The sequence below is a fragment of the Oncorhynchus nerka genome, linkage group LG18 (genome assembly GCF_034236695.1).
Source record: "Oncorhynchus nerka isolate Pitt River linkage group LG18, Oner_Uvic_2.0, whole genome shotgun sequence".
Classification (NCBI taxonomy): domain Eukaryota; kingdom Metazoa; phylum Chordata; class Actinopteri; order Salmoniformes; family Salmonidae; genus Oncorhynchus; species Oncorhynchus nerka.
Window position 1 is genome coordinate 80,159,769 of NC_088413.1, and position 17,983 is coordinate 80,177,751.

Genomic DNA, 17,983 nt, shown 5'->3' on the forward strand with positions numbered 1-17,983 from the left:
TCCCCATCTCTCTCCTTACCTCTCTCTCCCCATCTCCCCACCTCTCTCTCCTTACCTCTCTCTCTCCCCATCTCCCTCCTTACCTCTCTCTCTCCCCATCTCCCTCCTTACCTCTCTCTCTCCCCATCTCCCTCCTTACCTCTCTCTCTCCCCATCTCCTCCTTACCTCTCTCTCCCCATCCCCTCCTTACCTCTCTCCCCATCTCCCTCCTTACCTCTCTCCCCCATCTCCCTCCCCTCTCTCTCTCCCCATCTCTCTCTTCCCTCTCTCTCCTCATCTCTCTCCTTACCTCTCTCTCCCCATCTCTCTCCTTACCTCTCTCTCCCCATCTCCCTCCACCTCTCTCTCCCCATCTCCCTCCTTACCTCTCTCTCCCCATCTCTCTCTCCCTTACCTCTCTCTCCCCATCTCCTCCTTACCTCTCTCTCCCCATCTCCCCTTATCTCTCTCTCCCCATCTCTCTCCTTACCTCTCTCTCCCCATCTCTCTCCTTACCTCTCTCTCCCCATCTCTCTCCTTACCTCTCTCTCCCCATCTCTCTCCTTACCTCTCTCTCCCCATCTCTCTCCTACCTCTCTCTCCCCATCTCCCTCCTTACCTCTCTCCCCATCTCCCTCCTTACCTCTCTCCCCATCTCCCTCTCTCCCCTCTCTCCCCATCTCCCTCTCTTACCTCTCTCTCTCCCCATCTCCCTCTCTTACCTCTCTCTCTCCCCATCTCCCCTCCTTACCTCTCCCCATCTCCCTCCTTACCTCTCCCTCTCCCCATCTCTCTCTCCCCATCTCTCTCTCCCCATCTCTCTCTCCCCATCTCTCTCTCCCCATCTCTCTCTCCCCATCTCTCTCTCCCCATCTCCCTCCTTACCTCTCTCTCTCCCCATCTCCCTCCCTTACCTCTCCCTCTCCCCATCTCTCCCCATCTCTCTCCCCCATCTCTCTCTCCCTACCTCTCCCTCTCCCCATCTCTCTCCCCATCTCTCTCTCCCCATCTCTCTCTCCCCATCTCTCTCTCCCCATCTCTCTCTCCCCATCTCTCTCTCCCCATCTCTCCCCATCTCCCTCTCTCCCCATCTCCCTCTCTCCCCATCTCCCTCTCTCCCCATCTCCCTCCTTACCTCTCCATCTCTCCCCATCTCCCTCCTTCCCTCTCTTCTCCCTCCTTCCCTCTCTTCTCCCTCCTTCCCTCTCTTCTCCCTCCTTCCCTCTCTTCTCCCTCCTTCCCTCTCTTCTCCCTCCTTCCCTCTCTCCTTCCCTGCCACAGGAGGGGATGACCGCAGGGTGTTACTATGGAACATGGAGAGAGCTCTTCATGCCCGCTCAGCCAAGCCTCTCAAACTGAAGGGAGAACACCTCTCCAACATCTTCTGTCTGGCATTCGACAGCACCAACAAGAGGGTGTTTTCTGGGGGTCAGTGGACAAACCATCACCCATTAATCTGTCATTCAATCAGTTTCATTAGTTAGGATAGGGTAGGAATTCAGACACCAGGGTTTTAGTTGGCATAGGGTTTTAATTCAGACACCAGGGTTTTAGTTGGCATAGGGTAGGAATTCAGACACCAGGGTTTTAGTTGGCATAGGGTAGGAATTCAGACACCAGGGTTTTAGTTGGCATAGGGTAGGAATTCAGACACCAGGGTTTTAGTTGGCATAGGGTAGGAATTCAGACACCAGGGTTTTAGTTGGCATAGGGTAGGAATTCAGACACCAGGGTTTTAGTTGGCATAGGGTAGGAATTCAGACACCAGGGTTTTAGTTGGCATAGGGTAGGAATTCAGACACCAGGGTTTTAGTTGGCATAGGGTAGGAATTCAGACACCAGGGTTTTTCCTGGATCTAAATGGGGCCTAGGTGGTGGGCGTGGTGGAGGCGTGGCCAATGGTGCATCACTGACTGTACATTTTAGAGGCCATCCTGTTGGCTGCAGAAGTAGCATATCTAGGTCGAAACCACATTTCCTTCCCTGCTACACTTTCCCATGACTTATGCTGTCTTGAGTGACTCAAACGTAACACGATCATGTCGACAATTATTTCCCCCCTAATTTATTTTTTTATTTTTACATATGCACCCCGAAAAACACACAGGCCACCCACCCAAGACTTTTCTATGCAGGGAAAAACCCTGGACTTGAGTGATTTAGATCAAGGTTTGAGAGACGATCTGTGGGCGGTGGCTACTAGCCGGGTTCCAGATCGGTTTGTGCTGTCTTGACAACTTCTTGTCACACATGCGAAGGCAGTGTTTTTTTAAGGTACCTTGGAATTGGGACACGCCAATGTCATAACGTCCTTCCTTCGAAAAGGCAGCATTCTTGCCGATTGGAACACAGCCGTTGTCATGGCAAACTCTGACCTACACATTGACCTGTTTGCCATAGCAATGACGTGTGTGTTTGGCACAAACAGATCTGGGCCTTAGGCTAGGTGACTACTGCTAGCTATCCTGGGTTAGTGGTTCACTTGTTCCTTGTTCCGTAGAGGGCTTGAGTTACCTGACCTCGGCTGTTTATAGAAAGTTATGTTCGGAGACCCCCCCCCCCCCCATTAGAATTGACAGCTAACACCACATACGTAACCAATTCAAAAAGCTGTGCCAAATCGTTTGTCTTTTAGCCCCGTAAAGTTGCTATATTTGTTGTGTTATGAGTAATATCACATACGGAAATGAAAAAAGCATGCAGTTGACGTACAGTATGTCGTATGTGTAGTTCCTGGAAAAGCATTGCTTATCAATGGTCTTATCTTTGAGTTATGAATGTGTTGTCCTTCCTGACCTAGCTACCCTACTACCTTTTTGAAATGTCGTGTTTCTATCGGGATTCGTTTTGGCACGTGCTTACCCCCCCCCTTTTCATTCATATGTTTTGTCTCTTGTCTTAAAGGCAACGATGAACAGGTCATCCTTCATGATGTAGAACGGTGAGTATGTTTATTTAATTATTCGTCGTCAGCTGCATTGTGTATTTATTTATTTACTTCGGCCCATCACTTCTTTAAGAGTATAGGCCATTTTCACCACTCCTCTCCCATCGCGGTCTGTTCTGGGCAGTCTTCTCCAGCTCCTTCTATATGGGGAGGCAAGGTAGCCTAGTGGTTAGAGCGTTGGATTAGTAACCGAAAGGTTGCAAGTTCGAATCCCCGAGCTGACAAGGTTAAAAACCTATCGTTCTGCCCCCTGAACAAGGCAGTTAACCCACTGTTCCCCGGTAGGCCGTCATTGTAAATAAGAATTTGTTTTTAACTGACAAATATGGCATGCCGGTCCTCCTGCAAGCTCTTATTCTCTTCAATGCTTTTCAATTAGAATAATGTGGAATTTGGTTTTACTTAGTGAATTGAAATGGAATTGACCCCAACCCAGCTCGTCATGCATTTAGCTGCAGGTTAATGTAATGGGGCTTAGGTGGTGGGGGCGTGGCCAATGCTGCATCGTTAATGTAATGGGGCTTAGGTGGTGGGGGCGGTGGGGGCGTGGCCAATGGTGCATCGTTAATGTAATGGGGCTTAGGTGGTGGGGCGTGGTGGGGGCGTGGCCAATGGTGCATCGTTAATGTAATGGGGCTTAGGTGGTGGGGGTGGTGGGGGCGTGGCCAATGGTGCATCGTTAATGTAATGGGGCTTAGGTGGTGGGCGTGGTGGGGGCGTGGCCAATGGTGCATCGTTAATGTAATGGGGCTTAGGTGGTGGGCGTGGCCAATGGTGCATCGTTAATGTAATGGGGCTTAGGTGGTGGGCGTGGTGGGGGCGTGGCCAATGGTGCATCGTTAATGTAATGGGGCTTAGGTGGTGGGGGCGTGGCCAATGGTGCATCGTTAATGTAATGGGGCTTAGGTGGTGGGCGTGGTGGGGGCGTGACCAATGGTGCATCGTTAATGTAATGGGGCTTAGGTGGTGGGCGTGGCCAATGGTGCATCGTTAATGTAATGGGGCTTAGGTGGTGGGCGTGGTGGGGGCGTGGCCAATGGTGCATCGTTAATGTACAATGACATTACAACTTCTCTCTGTCGGCGAGACGTTAATGCAGACATCTGTTCCCATAGCAACGATGGCTTACTACTTAGAATTTCAATACATTTCTTCTAAGTGGAATGTTAGTACGAATACATGGACATTGGAACATATATATTTTTTAAACATGTAAAGACGTCTTGTTGTTTTTTAATAAAAGGTGGTGGGCGTGGCGGGGGCGTGGTGGGGGGTGTGGCCAATGGTGGTTTATAAAAACCAAAACAACATTTCAATAGAGCTGTATTCTGTTTCCCCTCCAGAGGTGAGACTCTGAACGTGTTCCTTTCTGTTTCCCCTCCAGAGGTGAGACTCTGAACGTGTTCCTTCACGACGATGCGGTGTACGGCTTGTCCGTCAGCCCCGTTAACGACAACGTGTTCGCCAGCTCCTCGGACGACGGACGGGTCCTCATCTGGGACACGCGGGAGCGGCCACACGGAGGTACTTAACGTGCATGCATATACAGGGCATTCCGAAAGTATTCAGGCCCCTTCACTTTTTCCACTTTGTGTTACGTTACAGCCTTATTCTAAAATGGATTTAAATAACAAAAATATCCTCATCAATCTAAACACACTACCCCATAATGACATCACACTACCCCATAATGACATCACAATACCCCATAATGACATCACACTACCCCATAATGACATCACAATACCCCATAATGACATCACACTATCCCATAATGACATCACACTACCCCATAATGACATCACACTACCCCATAATGACATCACACTACCCCATAATGACATCACACTACCCCATAATGACATCACACTACCCCATAATGACATCACACTATCCCATAATGACATCACACTACCCCATAATGACATCACAATACCCCATAATGACAAAGTGAAAACAGATTTAATAGAAATGTTGGCAAATGTGTATATATATATGACACCTTATTTACATAAGTATTCAGGCCCTTTGCTCTGAGACTTAAAAATTGAGCTCCGGTGCATCCTGTTTCCATTGATCATCCTTGAGATGTTTCTACAACTTGATTGGAGTCCACCTGTGGTAAATTCAATTGATTGTACATGATTTGGAAAGGCACATACCTGTCTATATAAGGTCTCGCAGTTGACAGTGTTGGTCAGAGTAAAAAAACAAGCCATGAGGTCAAAGGAATTGTCCGTAGAGCTCCGAGACAGGATTGTGTCGAGGCACAGATCTGGGGAAGGGTACCAAAACATGTCTGCAGCATTGAAGGTCCCCAAGAACACAGTGGCCTCCATCATTCTTAAATGGAAGAAGTTTGGAACCACCAAGACTCTTCCTAGAGCTGGCCACCCGGCCAAACTGAGCAATCGGGGGAGAAGGGCCTTGGTCAGGGAGGTGACAGAGCTCCAGAAGTTCCTCTGCGGAGATGGGAGAACCTTCCAGGAGGGCAACCACCTCTGCAGCACTCCACCAATCAGGCCTTTTTGCTAGAGTGGCTAGACGGAAGCCACTCCTCAGTAAAAGGCACATGACAGCCCGCTTGGAGTTTGCCAAATGCACCTAAAGACTCTGACCTTGAGAAACAAGATTTTCTGGTTTGATGAAACTAAAATTGAACTCTTTGGCCCGAATGTCAAGTGTCACATCTGGCAGAAACCTGGCAAACTCCAAGCGGGTGGTCTCCCAAAGAAAAACCCTGGAATGAGTAGGCCTGTCCAAACCTTTGATTGGTACTGTATATACATACGTACATACTTAATTTACCCTACTACACCATTTACATGTGGGTACAAATTATTTTCAGATTAACGAGTTGACGTTTTAAACATCGAGGGGTTAACATGATGACACCAGGAAATAACCGACCCGATGCGTTCAAGTGGGATTTGTCTCGGTGGTTCTGCACACAGAGTGTATTGCTCAGGCCTTTCCTGTCAAACTGTGCCCTACTTGACCCACTTCCATACGAGTACCGTTCGTCTCGAAGCAGACAGTCGGTGGCGTTTTTTGAAGAAGATCAGGGCCGGTTTCCTGTACGACCCAGATTAACCTTCTCCGGGACTAGAACGCATGCCCTTAAGGGAGACTCCGTTTGATATAGCTTTTAGTCCAGGAATAGGCTTAATCTGTGTCCGGAAACCAGCGCCAAATTAAAGTAGTCTTTATCTGGGGTACTTCCCAGGTACTTCCTGTATTCATTGTAATTCTTTAACTGGTAGACCTATATCAGGAGACTGATCTCAGTGTATTACAGTATATACAACATATTGTAGTAGGCTTCCTACCATCAATTACCATTAGATACAACATTTGATTGTAGTTTGTGCTTCAAGAGCGGAATCTTACATAATGTCCTCCTGTGTTCTAGAACCCTTATGTCACTGACTGAATATTTACAACAGCAGACTGTTTTCAGAGTATTACTGTATATAAAGTTTTGTTTTCAGTATTACTGTATATAAAGCTATATTTTCAGTGTATTACTGTATATAAAGTTTTGTTTTCAGTGTATTACTGTATATAAAGTTTTGTTTTCAGAGTATTACTGTATATAAAGTTTTGTTTTCAGAGTATTACTGTATATAAAGTTTTGTTTTCAGAGTATTACTGTATATAAAGTTTTGTTTTCAGAGTATTACTGTATATAAAGTTTTGTTTTCAGTATTACTGTATATAAAGCTATATTTTCAGTGTATTACTGTATATAAAGTTTTGTTTTCAGAGTATTACTGTATATAAAGTTTTGTTTTCAGAGTATTACTGTATATAAAGTTTTGTTTTCAGAGTATTACTGTATATAAAGTTTTGTTTTCAGTGTATTACTGTATATAAAGCTATATTTTCAGTGTATTACTGTATATAAAGCTTTATTTTCAGTGTATTACTGTATATAAAGCTATAGTTTCAGTGTATTACAGTATATAAAGCTATAGTTTCAGAGTATTACAGTATATAAAGCTATAGTTTCAGAGTATTACTGTATATAACATTTTGTTTTCAGAGTATTACTGTATATAAAGTTTTGTTTTCAGTATTACTGTATATAAAGCTATATTTTCAGCGTATTACTGTATATAAAGCTATATTTTCAGTGTATTACTGTATATAAAGCTATAGTTTCAGAGTATTACAGTATATGAAACATGCAATAGGCTTCCCCTTGATCAATAACCATGTCATCAGAGTTCAAATCCATGTCCTTCCCTGTGTGTTTCAGAGCCCTTCTGTCTGGCCAACTACCCATCAGCCTTCCACAGTGTGATGTTCAACCCGGCAGAGCCCCGACTACTGGCTACAGCCAACTCCAAGGAGGGGGTGGGGCTGTGGGACATACGCAAACCTCGCACGTGAGACAACATGGCCGCCGTTAACTGTCACTCTCAGAAACTTCAGCAACCTTTTTTTTCCACTCTTTAACTCTTGAGAACTTTCAGGCTGTAATCCAGCGTCTGTCTGACCCAGTTTGTCCACTAGAGTGCGCTGTTGTTTTTATTATTGAGTCATTGCTTTTAGTGTTGCAACGGTATATAACCACAGTAAAATCACGATACCAACGTTTTAGAACACCGTAGTACCGTTTCATATGTTACTGCCGACTTTTTCCAGCCCTGTCGATCTAAAGAACGTTATGAAGTGTTAATGAAGTCTGTTGTGTTTATAGAGTCAGTTGAATATAAGCGAACGGCCTCTAGTCTCTTGTATGAGCCGGTCCAATAATATCCTATCCACTTTCGTGCTTATATCACGTGTGGCAGCTACTCATGAGATGTGCTTCAAAAGTATCATTGATTATAGGCCCCGTGTTCCCCTAACTATATATTATTTTACATATAGGCCTCGTGTTCCCCTAACTATATATTATTTTACATATAGGCCTCGTGTTGATTCATATAGGCCTCGTGTTCCCCTAACTATATATTATTTTTCATATAGGCCTCGTGTTCCCCTAACTATATATTATTTTACATATAGGCCTCGTGTTGATTCATATAGGCCTCGTGTTCCCCTAACTATATATTATTTTACATATAGGCCTCGTGTTGATTCATATAGGCCTCGTGTTCCCCTAACTATATATTATTTTACATATAGGCCTCGTGTTGATTCATATAGGCCTCGTGTTGATTCATATAGGCCTCGTGTTCCCCTAACTATATATTATTTTACATATAGGCCTCGTGTTGATTCATATAGGCCTCGTGTTCCCCTAACTATATATTATTTTACATATAGGCCTCGTGTTGATTCATATAGGCCTCGTGTTGATTCATATAGGCCTCGTGTTCCCCTAACTATATATTATTTTACATATAGGCCTCGTGTTGATTCATATAGGCCTCGTGTTCCCCTAACTATATATTATTTTTCATATAGGCCTCGTGTTCCCCTAACTATATATAAAATAATATATATCTTTCTGGTGATCCTTCAATTCTGTTTGGTGCGTAACGTTTTAGAAGTTGGGAGGTGTGTGTGTGAGAGGTGGTGTGGTGTGTGAGAGGTGGTGTGGTGTGTGAGAGGTGGTGTGGTGTGTGAGAGGTGGTGTGGTGTGTGAGAGGTGGTGTGGTGTGTGAGAGGTGGTGTGGTGTGTGAGAGGTGGTGTGGTGTGTGAGAGGTGGTGTGGTGTGTGAGAGGTGGTGTGGTGTGTGAGAGGTGGTGGAGGTGGTGTGTGTGTGAGAGGTGGTGTGGTGTGTGTGTGAGAGGTGGTGTGGTGTGTGTGTGTGAGAGGTGGTGTGGTGTGTGTGTGTGAGAGGTGGTGTGGTGTGTGTGTGTGAGAGGTGGTGTGGTGTGTGTGTGAGGTGGTGTGGTGTGTGTGTGAGAGGTGGTGTTGTGTGTGTGTGTGAGAGGTGGTGTTGTGTGTGTGTGTGAGAGGTGGTGTGGGTGTGTGAGAGGTGGTGTGGGTGTGTGAGAGGTGGTGTGGGTGTGTGAGAGGTGGTGTGGGTGTGTGAGAGGTGGTGTGTGGGTGTGAGAGGTGGTGTGTGTGGGTGTGAGAGGTGGTGTGTGTGGGTGTGAGAGGTGGTGTGTGTGTGTTTTATGAGGGAGACAGAGGGAGAGAACCGAGTGGAGGTAACTAGGGGAAAGTGTCAACCAGCCGTAGAGGCCACATAGAAGGAGCACTGTGGCACGCCGAGGGAGAGACCGACACAAAGCCGAAGCTGAGAAGAAGGACAGAGACAAACCTATGAGATTTTCTTTGTTGTTTATTTAATGGCCAAGTAAAGAAGTGTTTGCGGAGGAAGGGAGGGAAGAGCGTCTCTGTGTTAACTGTACAGTGATGAAGGGTTTTCATGCAGTGGTTTCCCCCCTTACTGACACGATGACATGCAGGTCATTATACGTATATATTAACCAATCAGCGTGACACGATGACATGCAGGTCATTATACGTGTATATTAACCAATCAGCGTGACACGATGACATGCAGGTCATTATACGTGTATATTAACCAATCAGCGTGACACGATGACATGCAGGTCATTATGCGTGTATATTAACCAATCAGCGTGACACGATGACATGCAGGTCATTATGCGTGTATATTAACCAATCAGCCATTCCATGCAACATTCTATTTATACACTGCACAGTGTGACGTTGAATTCAATGTGTTGTATTGAGTAGAAGCGTAAATATCAGTGACAGGTTTTTAGTGGCCAGGATGAACAGAATATTTACATTTTAATTTTTTTTACTGTTGTATCACGATACTACTTGGTATCGTGATACTTGGTATGGTATCGTGATACTAGGCATGGTATAGTTTGTAAAATGTTGGCATCGTGATACTTGGTATGATATCGTGATACTAGGCATGGTATAGTTTGTAAAATGTTGGCATCGTGATACTTGGTATGATATCGTGATACTAGGCATGGTATAGTTTGCAAAATGTTGGTATCGTGATACTCGTTATGGTATCGTGATACTCGTTATGGTATCGTGATACTTGGTATGGTATCGTGATACGCGACATGGTATCGTGACAACACTAATTGCTTCTGCTCTGACCATATAACACTGAAACTGCCTCTAAATGTAATCAGACCTGCGAAGTACCTTCCCTTTGCTTTGCTGTTCTTGATCTACGCGGTTTTTATCAGTCACATTTATAAAGACCTTTTTACATCAGCAGCTGTCACTAAGTGCTTTAAAAAAAAACAGTCAGTCGTGACCCCAAACGAGCCAGACCTTTCCTTTCTAATATACACCTCATTTCTCTTTCCTGGTCTCTCCATCTCTCTCTCTTTCTCCCCGTCTCTCGCTCTCTCGCTCTCTCTCTCGCTCTGTCTCTCTCGCTCTGTCTCTCTCGCTCTGTCTCTCTCGCTCTGTCTCTCTCGCTCTGTCTCTCTCGCTCTGTCTCTCTCGCTCTGTCTCTCTCGCTCTGTCTCTCTCGCTCTCTCTCGCTCTGTCTCTCTCGCTCTGTCTCTCTCGCTCTGTCTCTCTCGCTCTCTCTCTCCCTCTCTGTCTCTCTCTCTCTCTCCCTCTCTGTCTCTCTCTCTCTCTCCCTCTCTGTCTCTCTCTCTCTCTCCCTCTCTGTCTCTCTCTCCCTCTCTGTCTCTCTCTCTCTGTATCTCTCTCTCTGTATCTCTCTCTCTGTATCCCTCTCTCTCTCCCTCTCTCTCTCCGTCTCTCTCCCTCTCTCTCCCTCTCTCTCTCCCTCTCTCTCTCCGTCTCTCTCCCTCTCTCTCTCTCTCCCCCGTCTCTCTCTCTCCCCCGTCTCTCTCTCTCCCCCGTCTCTCTCTCTCTCTCCCCATCTCTCTCTCTCTCTCTCTCTATCCCCCATCTTTCTCTATCCCCCATCTCTCTCTCTCTCTCTCTCCCCCCATCTCTCTCTCTCTCTCTCCGTCTCTCTCTCTCTCCCCCATCTCTCTATCCCCCATCTCTCTCTCTCTCTCCCCCATCTCTCTCTATCCCCCATCTCCATCTCTCTCTCCCCCATCTCTCTGTCCGTCTCTTTCTCCATCTCTCTCCCCCCTTCTCTCTCTCTGTCTGTCTCTCTGTCTCTCCCAGTTCTCTGCTGCGGTACGGCGGCAGCATGTCCCTGCAGAGTGCCATGTCGGTGCGTTTTAACAGCGCAGGGACCCAGCTCCTGGCCCTGCGTCGCAGGCTACCCCCGGTCCTCTACGAGCTACACTCTCGCCTACCCAGCTTCCAGTTCGACAACCAGGGCTACTTCAACTCCTGTACCATGAAGAGCTGCTGCTTCGCTGGAGACGAGGATCAGGTGAGGTAAACCCTGTCGTTCGGGTAAAAAGCCCAGGAAGGAGATACTGGATCCGGCTTGCCTGGCGCCGACGGTCAAAGCCGCACAAAGTTGCTTAGGTCACTCGTTTTGCCCATTCTAGTATTTTCTATAGCAAGCCACATGACTGTCTTTAGGAAGAGGATGGTGTACCTAATATTTAGACCGGTGAGCAGCGTGTGTGTGTATATATACACTACATGACCAAAAGTATGTGGAGACCCGCTCGTTGAACATCTCATTCCAAAATCATGGGCATTAATATGGAGTTGGTCCCACATGTTGCTGCTATAACAGCCTCCACTCTTCTGGGAAGGCTTTCCACTAGATGTTGGAACATTGCTGCTATAACAGCCTCCACTCTTCTGGGAAGGCTTTCCACTAGATGTTGGAACATTGCTGCTATAACAGCCTCCACTCTTCTGGGAAGGCTTTCCACTAGATGTTGGAACATTGTTGCTATAACAGCCTCCACTCTTCTGGGAAGGCTTTCCACTAGATGTTGGAACATTGCTGCTATAACAGCCTCCACTCTTCTGGGAAGGCTTTCCACTAGATGTTGGAACATTGTTGCTGCTATAACAGCCTCCACTCTTCTGGGAAGGCTTTCCACTAGATGTTGGAACATTGCTGCTATAACAGCCTCCACTCTTCTGGGAAGGCTTTCCACTAGATGTAGGAACATTGCAGCTATAACAGCCTCCACTCTTCTGGGAAGACTTTCTACTAGATGTTGGAACATTGCTGCTATAACAGCCTCCACTCTTCTGGGAAGGCTTTCCACTAGATGTTGGAACATTGCTGCTATAACAGCCTCCACTCTCCTGGGAAGGCTTTCCACTAGATGTTGGAACATTGCTGCTATAACAGCCTCCACTCTCCTGGGAAGGCTTTCCACTAGATGTTGGAACATTGCTGCTATAACAGCCTCCACTCTTTTGGGAAGGCTTTCCACTAGATGTAGGAACATTGCTGTGGGGACTTGCTTCCATTCAGCCACAAGAGCATTAGTGAGGTCGGGCGATTAGGCCTCCTGGCTCGCAGTCGGCGTTACAATTCATCCCAAAAGTGTTTGATGGGGTTGAGGTCAGGGCTCTATGCAGGCCAGTCAAGTTCTTCCACACCGATCTCGACAAACCCTTCCTGTATGGACCTCGATTTGAGTACAGGGACATTGTCATGTTGAAACAGGAAAGGGGTTTCCCCAAACTGTTGTCACAAAGTTGGAAGCACAGAATCTTCTAGAATGTCATTGTATGCTGTGGTGTTAAGATTTCCCTTCACTGGAACTAAGGGGCTTGAACCATGAAAAAACAGCCCCAGACCATTATTCCTCATCCACCAAACTTTACAGTTGGCATTATGCATTGTGGCAGGTAGCGTTCTCTGCAAAACCCAGATTCCTCCGTCGGACTGCCAGATGGTGAAAGTTAATCACTCCAGAGAACGCTTTTCCACTGTTCCAGAGTCCAATGGGGACGAGCTTTACGACACTTGGCATTGTGCATGGTGATCTTAGGCTTGTGTGCGGCTGCTTGGCCATGGAGACCCATTTCATTAAGCTCCCGACGAACAGTTCTTGTGCTGACGTTGCTTCCAGAGGCAGTTTGGAACTCGGTAGTGAGTGTTGCAACCGAGGACAGACGATTTCTACACCCTAAGTGTTTCAGCACTCGGCGGTCCCTTTCTGTGAGCTTGTGTGGCCTACCACTTCACGGCTGAGCCGTTGTTGCTCCTAGACGTTTCCACTTCACAATAACAGCATTTACAGTTGACCCGGGGGGCAGCTCTAGCAGGACAGACATTTGACGAACTGACTTGTTGGTAAGGTGGCATGACTGTGCCACTCTGAAAGTCACTGAACTCTTCAGTACGGGCCATTCTACTGCCAATGTTTGTCTATGGAGATTGCATGGCCGTGTTCTCTCTTTTATACACCTGTCAGCGACTGATGTGACTCAAATTGCCGAATCTACCATTTTGAAGCGGTGTTCTCATACTTTCGTATTTTGTGTGTGTATATATGTGTGCCTATGTATATGTACTGTATATATGCATACATACTGTGTGTATGTATATACAGTACCAGTCAACAGTTTGGACACCTACTCATTCAAGGGTTATATATATATATATATATATATATATATATATACCTACCAACCAACCAAACGTTTGGACACGTACTCATTCCAGAGTTGCTTTATTTGTACTTTTTTCTACATTGTCTGGGGGAGACCCGGCTACGGCACGCTGCTGTCTGGGGGGGAGACCCGGCTGCTGTCTGGGGGGAGACCCGGCTACGGCACGCTGCTGTCTGCGGGGAGACCCGGCTGCTGTCTGGGGAGACCCGGCTACGGCACGCTGCTGTCTGGGGGAGACCCGGCTGCTGTCTGGGGGAGACCCGGCTGCTGTCTGGGGGAGACCCGGCTGCTGTCTGGGGGATACCCGGCTGGTGTCTGGGGCGAGACCCGGTTGCTGTCTGGGGGAGACCCGGCTACGGCACGCTGTTGTCTCGGGGAGACCCGGCTACGGTATGCTGCTGTCTGGGGGAGACCCGGCTGCTGTCTGGGGGACCCGGCTACGGCACGCTGCTGTCTCGGGGAGACCCGGCTACGGTACGCTGCTCTCTGGGGAGACCCGGCTACGGTACGCTGCTGTCTGGGGGGAGACCCGGCTACGGTACGCTGCTGTCTGGGGGAGACCCTGCTACGGTACGCTGCTGTCTGGGGGAGACCCGGCTACGGTACGCTGCTGTCTGGGGGAGACCCGGCTACGGTACGCTGCTGTCTGGGGGAGACCCGGCTACGGTACGCTGCTGTCTGGGGGAGACCCGGCTGCTGTCTGGGGGAGACCCGGCTACGGTACGCTGCTCTCTGGGGGAGACCCGGCTGCTGTCTGGGGAGACCCGGCATCTGTCTGGGGGACCCGGCTACGGCACGCTGCTGTCTGGGGGAGACCCGGCTGCTGTCTGGGGGGAGACCCGGCTGCTGTCTGGGGGAGACCCGGCTGCTGTCTGGGGGAGACCCGGCTGCTGTCTGGGGGAGACCCGGCTGCTGTCTGGGGGAGACCCGGCTGCTGTCTGGGGGAGACCCGGCTGCTGTCTGGGGGAGACCCGGCTGCTGTCTGGGGGAGACCCGGCTGCTGTCTCGGGGGACCCGGCTACGGCACGCTGCTGTCTGGGGGAGACCCGGCTGCTGTCTGGGGAGACCCGGCTACGGTACGCTGCTCTCTGGGGGAGACCCGGCTGCTGTCTGGGGAGACGCGGCATCTGTCTGGGGGACCCGGCTACGGCACGCTGCTGTCTGGGAGGGGAGACCCGCCTGCTGTCTGGGGGAGACCCGGCTACGGTACGCTGCTGTCTGGGAGGGGAGACCCGGCTGCTGTCTGGGGGAGACCCGGCTACGGTACGCTGCTGTCTGGGAGGGGAGACCCGGCTGCTGTCTGGGGAGACCCGGCTACGGTACGCTGCTGTCTGGGGGAGACCCGGCTGCTGTCTGGGGAGACCCGGCTACGGTACGCTGCTGTCTTGGGGAGACCCGGCTACGGCACGCTGCTGTCTGGGGGAGACCCGGCTGCTGTCTGGGGGAGACCCGGTTACGGTACGCTGCTGTCTGGGGGAGACCTGGCTGCTGTCTGGGGGAGACCCGGCACGCTGCTGTCTGGGGGAGACCCGGCTGCTGTCTGGTGGAGACCCGGCTACGGTACGCTGCTGTCTGGGGGAGACCCGGCTACGGTACGCTGCTGTCTGGGGGAGACCTGGCTACGGCACGCTGCTGTCTGGGGGAGACCGGGCTACGGCACGCTGCTGTCTGGGGGGACCCGGCTACGGTACGCTGCTGTCTGGGGAGACCCGGCTACGGTACGCTGCTGTCTGGGGGGAGACCCGGCTCTGGGAGACGCTGCTGTCTGGGGAGACCCGGCTGCTGTCTGGGGGAGACCTGGCTGCTGTCTGGGGGAGACCTGGCTGCTGTCTGGGGAGACCTGGCTGCTGTCTGGGGGAGACCTGGCTGCTGTCTGGGGGAGACCCGGCCGCTGTCTGGGGGAGACCCGGCCGCTGTCTGGGGAGACCCGGCCGCTGTCTGGGGAGACCCGGCCGCTGTCTGGGGGACCCGGCTACGGCACACTGCTGTCTGGGGAGACCCGGCTGCTGTCTGGGGAGACCCTGCTGCGGTACGCTGCTGTCTGGGGGAGACCCGGCTGCGGTACGCTGCTGTCTGGGGAGACCCTGCTACGGTACGCTGCTGTCTGGGGAGACCCGGCTACGGTACGCTGCTGTCTGGGGGAGACCCGGCTACGGTACGCTGCTGTCTGGGGAGACCCGGCTACGGTACGCTGCTGTCTGGGGAGACCCGGCTACGGCACGCTGCTGTCTGGGGGAGACCCGGCTACGGTACGCTGCTGTCTGGGGGAGACCCGGCTACGGTACGCTGCTGTCTGGGGGAGACCCCTCTACGGTACGCTGCTGTCTGCTGCTGTCTGGGGGAGACCCGGCTACGGTACGCTGCTGTCTGGGGGGAGACCCGGCTACGGTACGCTGCTGTCTGGGGGGGAGACCCGGCTACGGTACGCTGCTGTCTGGGGGGGAGACCCGGCTGCTGTCTGGGGGGGGACCCGGCTACAGCAGGTTGAGGCTCCACTAGAAGTAAACAAAAAAAGTGGGAGGAGGTGAGGCCCGTTCGCTAGAGACAGACAGACTGGAATGAAATGGCTGACGATACTATAGTTGACAATACATAAGTAGAGATTTTAAAAACCACGCTGTGGCCCACTGAGGTTTGTGACTCAAAAAGCAGTCAGTCAAACATGGTACTGTAGTAGGTAGGAATCACCCTAGTGCAGGGGTCTACTTATAAATGATAAAAAATGGCACAAGCCTCTCATTCATTTATTCCTAGCTTTTTAATAGGCACTTTTTGAATTTTCCCCAGGTTCTCAGTTTACCACTCAAAATGACAGTTGCTCATAGAGAAACCATGAAGTTGGACCTGAGTTCATGTCGATGCTTAAATCACATCAGAAGACCCTTGTATTGTGTAATAGATCTTTAATTGTGCTTTGTAAGAGAGGGGAATGTGCTGGTCTAGAATTGTGTAATAGATCTTTAATTGTGCGTTGTAAGAGAGGGGAATGTGCTGGTCTAGAATTGTGTAAGAGATCTTTTTTTTAAGCCAATTGTGGCTGGCTAGGAGTGGGTTAATGTCCGTGTGGATTTGATTGGATATTAGCTGGGAGCTTGAGGCGTCTCCATACATTGTCAGATTTTGTTTGACAGTTTGCGTTGGAACTCGTTTCAGAATTTATTGGCGAGTTCCTCATAATTACGCTGCGAGCAGCTACTCAACCCGTTGGGAGACGTCCTACGCTGGTGAGACAGGGAAGATGTTGGGTCATTTTTCTCTTCTGCCTTGGGTTTTTGACTCCTAGTTGGCTGGCACCAGACGGCAACCATATTTCTGCTCGGTGTGTTTTGTACAAGTTAGAACCTGAGACGTGATGTATCTTCCCTCAAAGAAGCGTTGTTTTTAAAAAAAATTTTTGTCGTAAATAAATTTCTACTGTACTGAACTCACTGCTTGTTTTACACGGAGGTTCGAGGCCCCGTTTGTTCATAACGCGTCCTAGGATCAGGTCCCGTCTGTCCATGTAATCTTATGATGATCTCAAAAGGCCGAACTACACTGATCTTAGATCAGAGCCCTTAGAGACAATTTAACGCTTGATCCTAAAATTTGGTCGGAAGCGACGGTGTGACGCAAAGGTAGTAACGATGCAGAGGCCTAGTCTCTGTGTGGTTCTGTTGCCCCGTCTGTGTGTGTGTGTGGTTCTGTTGTCCCGTCTGTGTGTGTGTGGTTCTGTTGCCCCGTCTGTGTGTGTGTGGTTCTGTTGCCCCGTCTGTCTGTCTGTGTGTGTGGTTCTGTTGCCCCGTCTGTCTGTCTGTGTGTGTGGTTCTGTTGCCCCGTCTGTCTGTCTGTGTGTGTGGTTCTGTTGCCCCGTCTGTCTGTCTGTGTGTGTGGTTCTGTTGCCCCGTCTGTCTGTCTGTGTGTGTGGTTCTGTTGCCCCGTCTGTCTGTCTGTGTGTGTGGTTCTGTTGCCCCGTCTCTCTGTGTGTGGTTCTGTTGCCCCGTCTCTCTGTGTGTGGTTCTGTTGCCCCGTCTCTCTGTGTGTGGTTCTGTTGCCCCGTCTCTCTGTGTGTGGTTCTGTTGCCCCGTCTCTCTGTGTGTGGTTCTGTTGCCCCGTCTCTCTGTGTGTGGTTCTGTTGCCCCGTCTGTGTGGTTCTGTTGCCCCGTCTGTGTGTCTGTCTGTGTGGTTCTGTTGCCCCGTCTGTGTGTCTGTCTGTGTGGTTCTGTTGCCCCGTCTCTCTGTGTGTGGTTCTGTTGCCCCGTCTCTCTGTGTGTGGTTCTGTTGCCCCGTCTCTCTGTGTGTGGTTCTGTTGCCCCGTCTCTCTGTGTGTGGTTCTGTTGCCCCGTCTCTCTGTGTGTGGTTCTGTTGCCCTGTCTCTCTGTCTGTGTGTGGGTTCTGTTGTCCCGTCTGTCTAATGTCCCAAATGCCTACCCTATTCACTATATAGGGAATAGGGCTCTGGTCTAAAGTAGTGTACTATATAGGGAATAGGGCTCTGGTCTAAAGTAGTGCACTATATAGGGAATAGGGCCCTGGTCTAAAGTAGTGCACTATATAGGGCTCTGGTCTAAAGTAGTGCACTATATAGGGCTCTGGTCTAAAGTAGTGCACTACATAGGGAATAGGGTGCCATTGGGGGTTGTCT

The 17,983-nt window shown here is 49.7% G+C and overlaps 1 protein-coding gene across 1 annotated transcript in view; it reads left to right on the top strand.

Moving 5' to 3' along the window:
* dcaf5 (ddb1 and cul4 associated factor 5) overlaps positions 1-17,983 on the top strand; it is a 31,086-nt gene that overhangs the window by 2,342 nt on the left and 10,761 nt on the right. Inside the window, exons 2-6 of the mRNA XM_065004396.1 lie at positions 1,262-1,408; positions 2,885-2,921; positions 4,312-4,451; positions 7,189-7,318; positions 10,984-11,197. Of these exons, the coding sequence (XP_064860468.1) occupies positions 1,262-1,408; positions 2,885-2,921; positions 4,312-4,451; positions 7,189-7,318; positions 10,984-11,197 (668 nt within the window). The remainder of the gene's footprint in view (positions 1-1,261; positions 1,409-2,884; positions 2,922-4,311; positions 4,452-7,188; positions 7,319-10,983; positions 11,198-17,983) is intronic.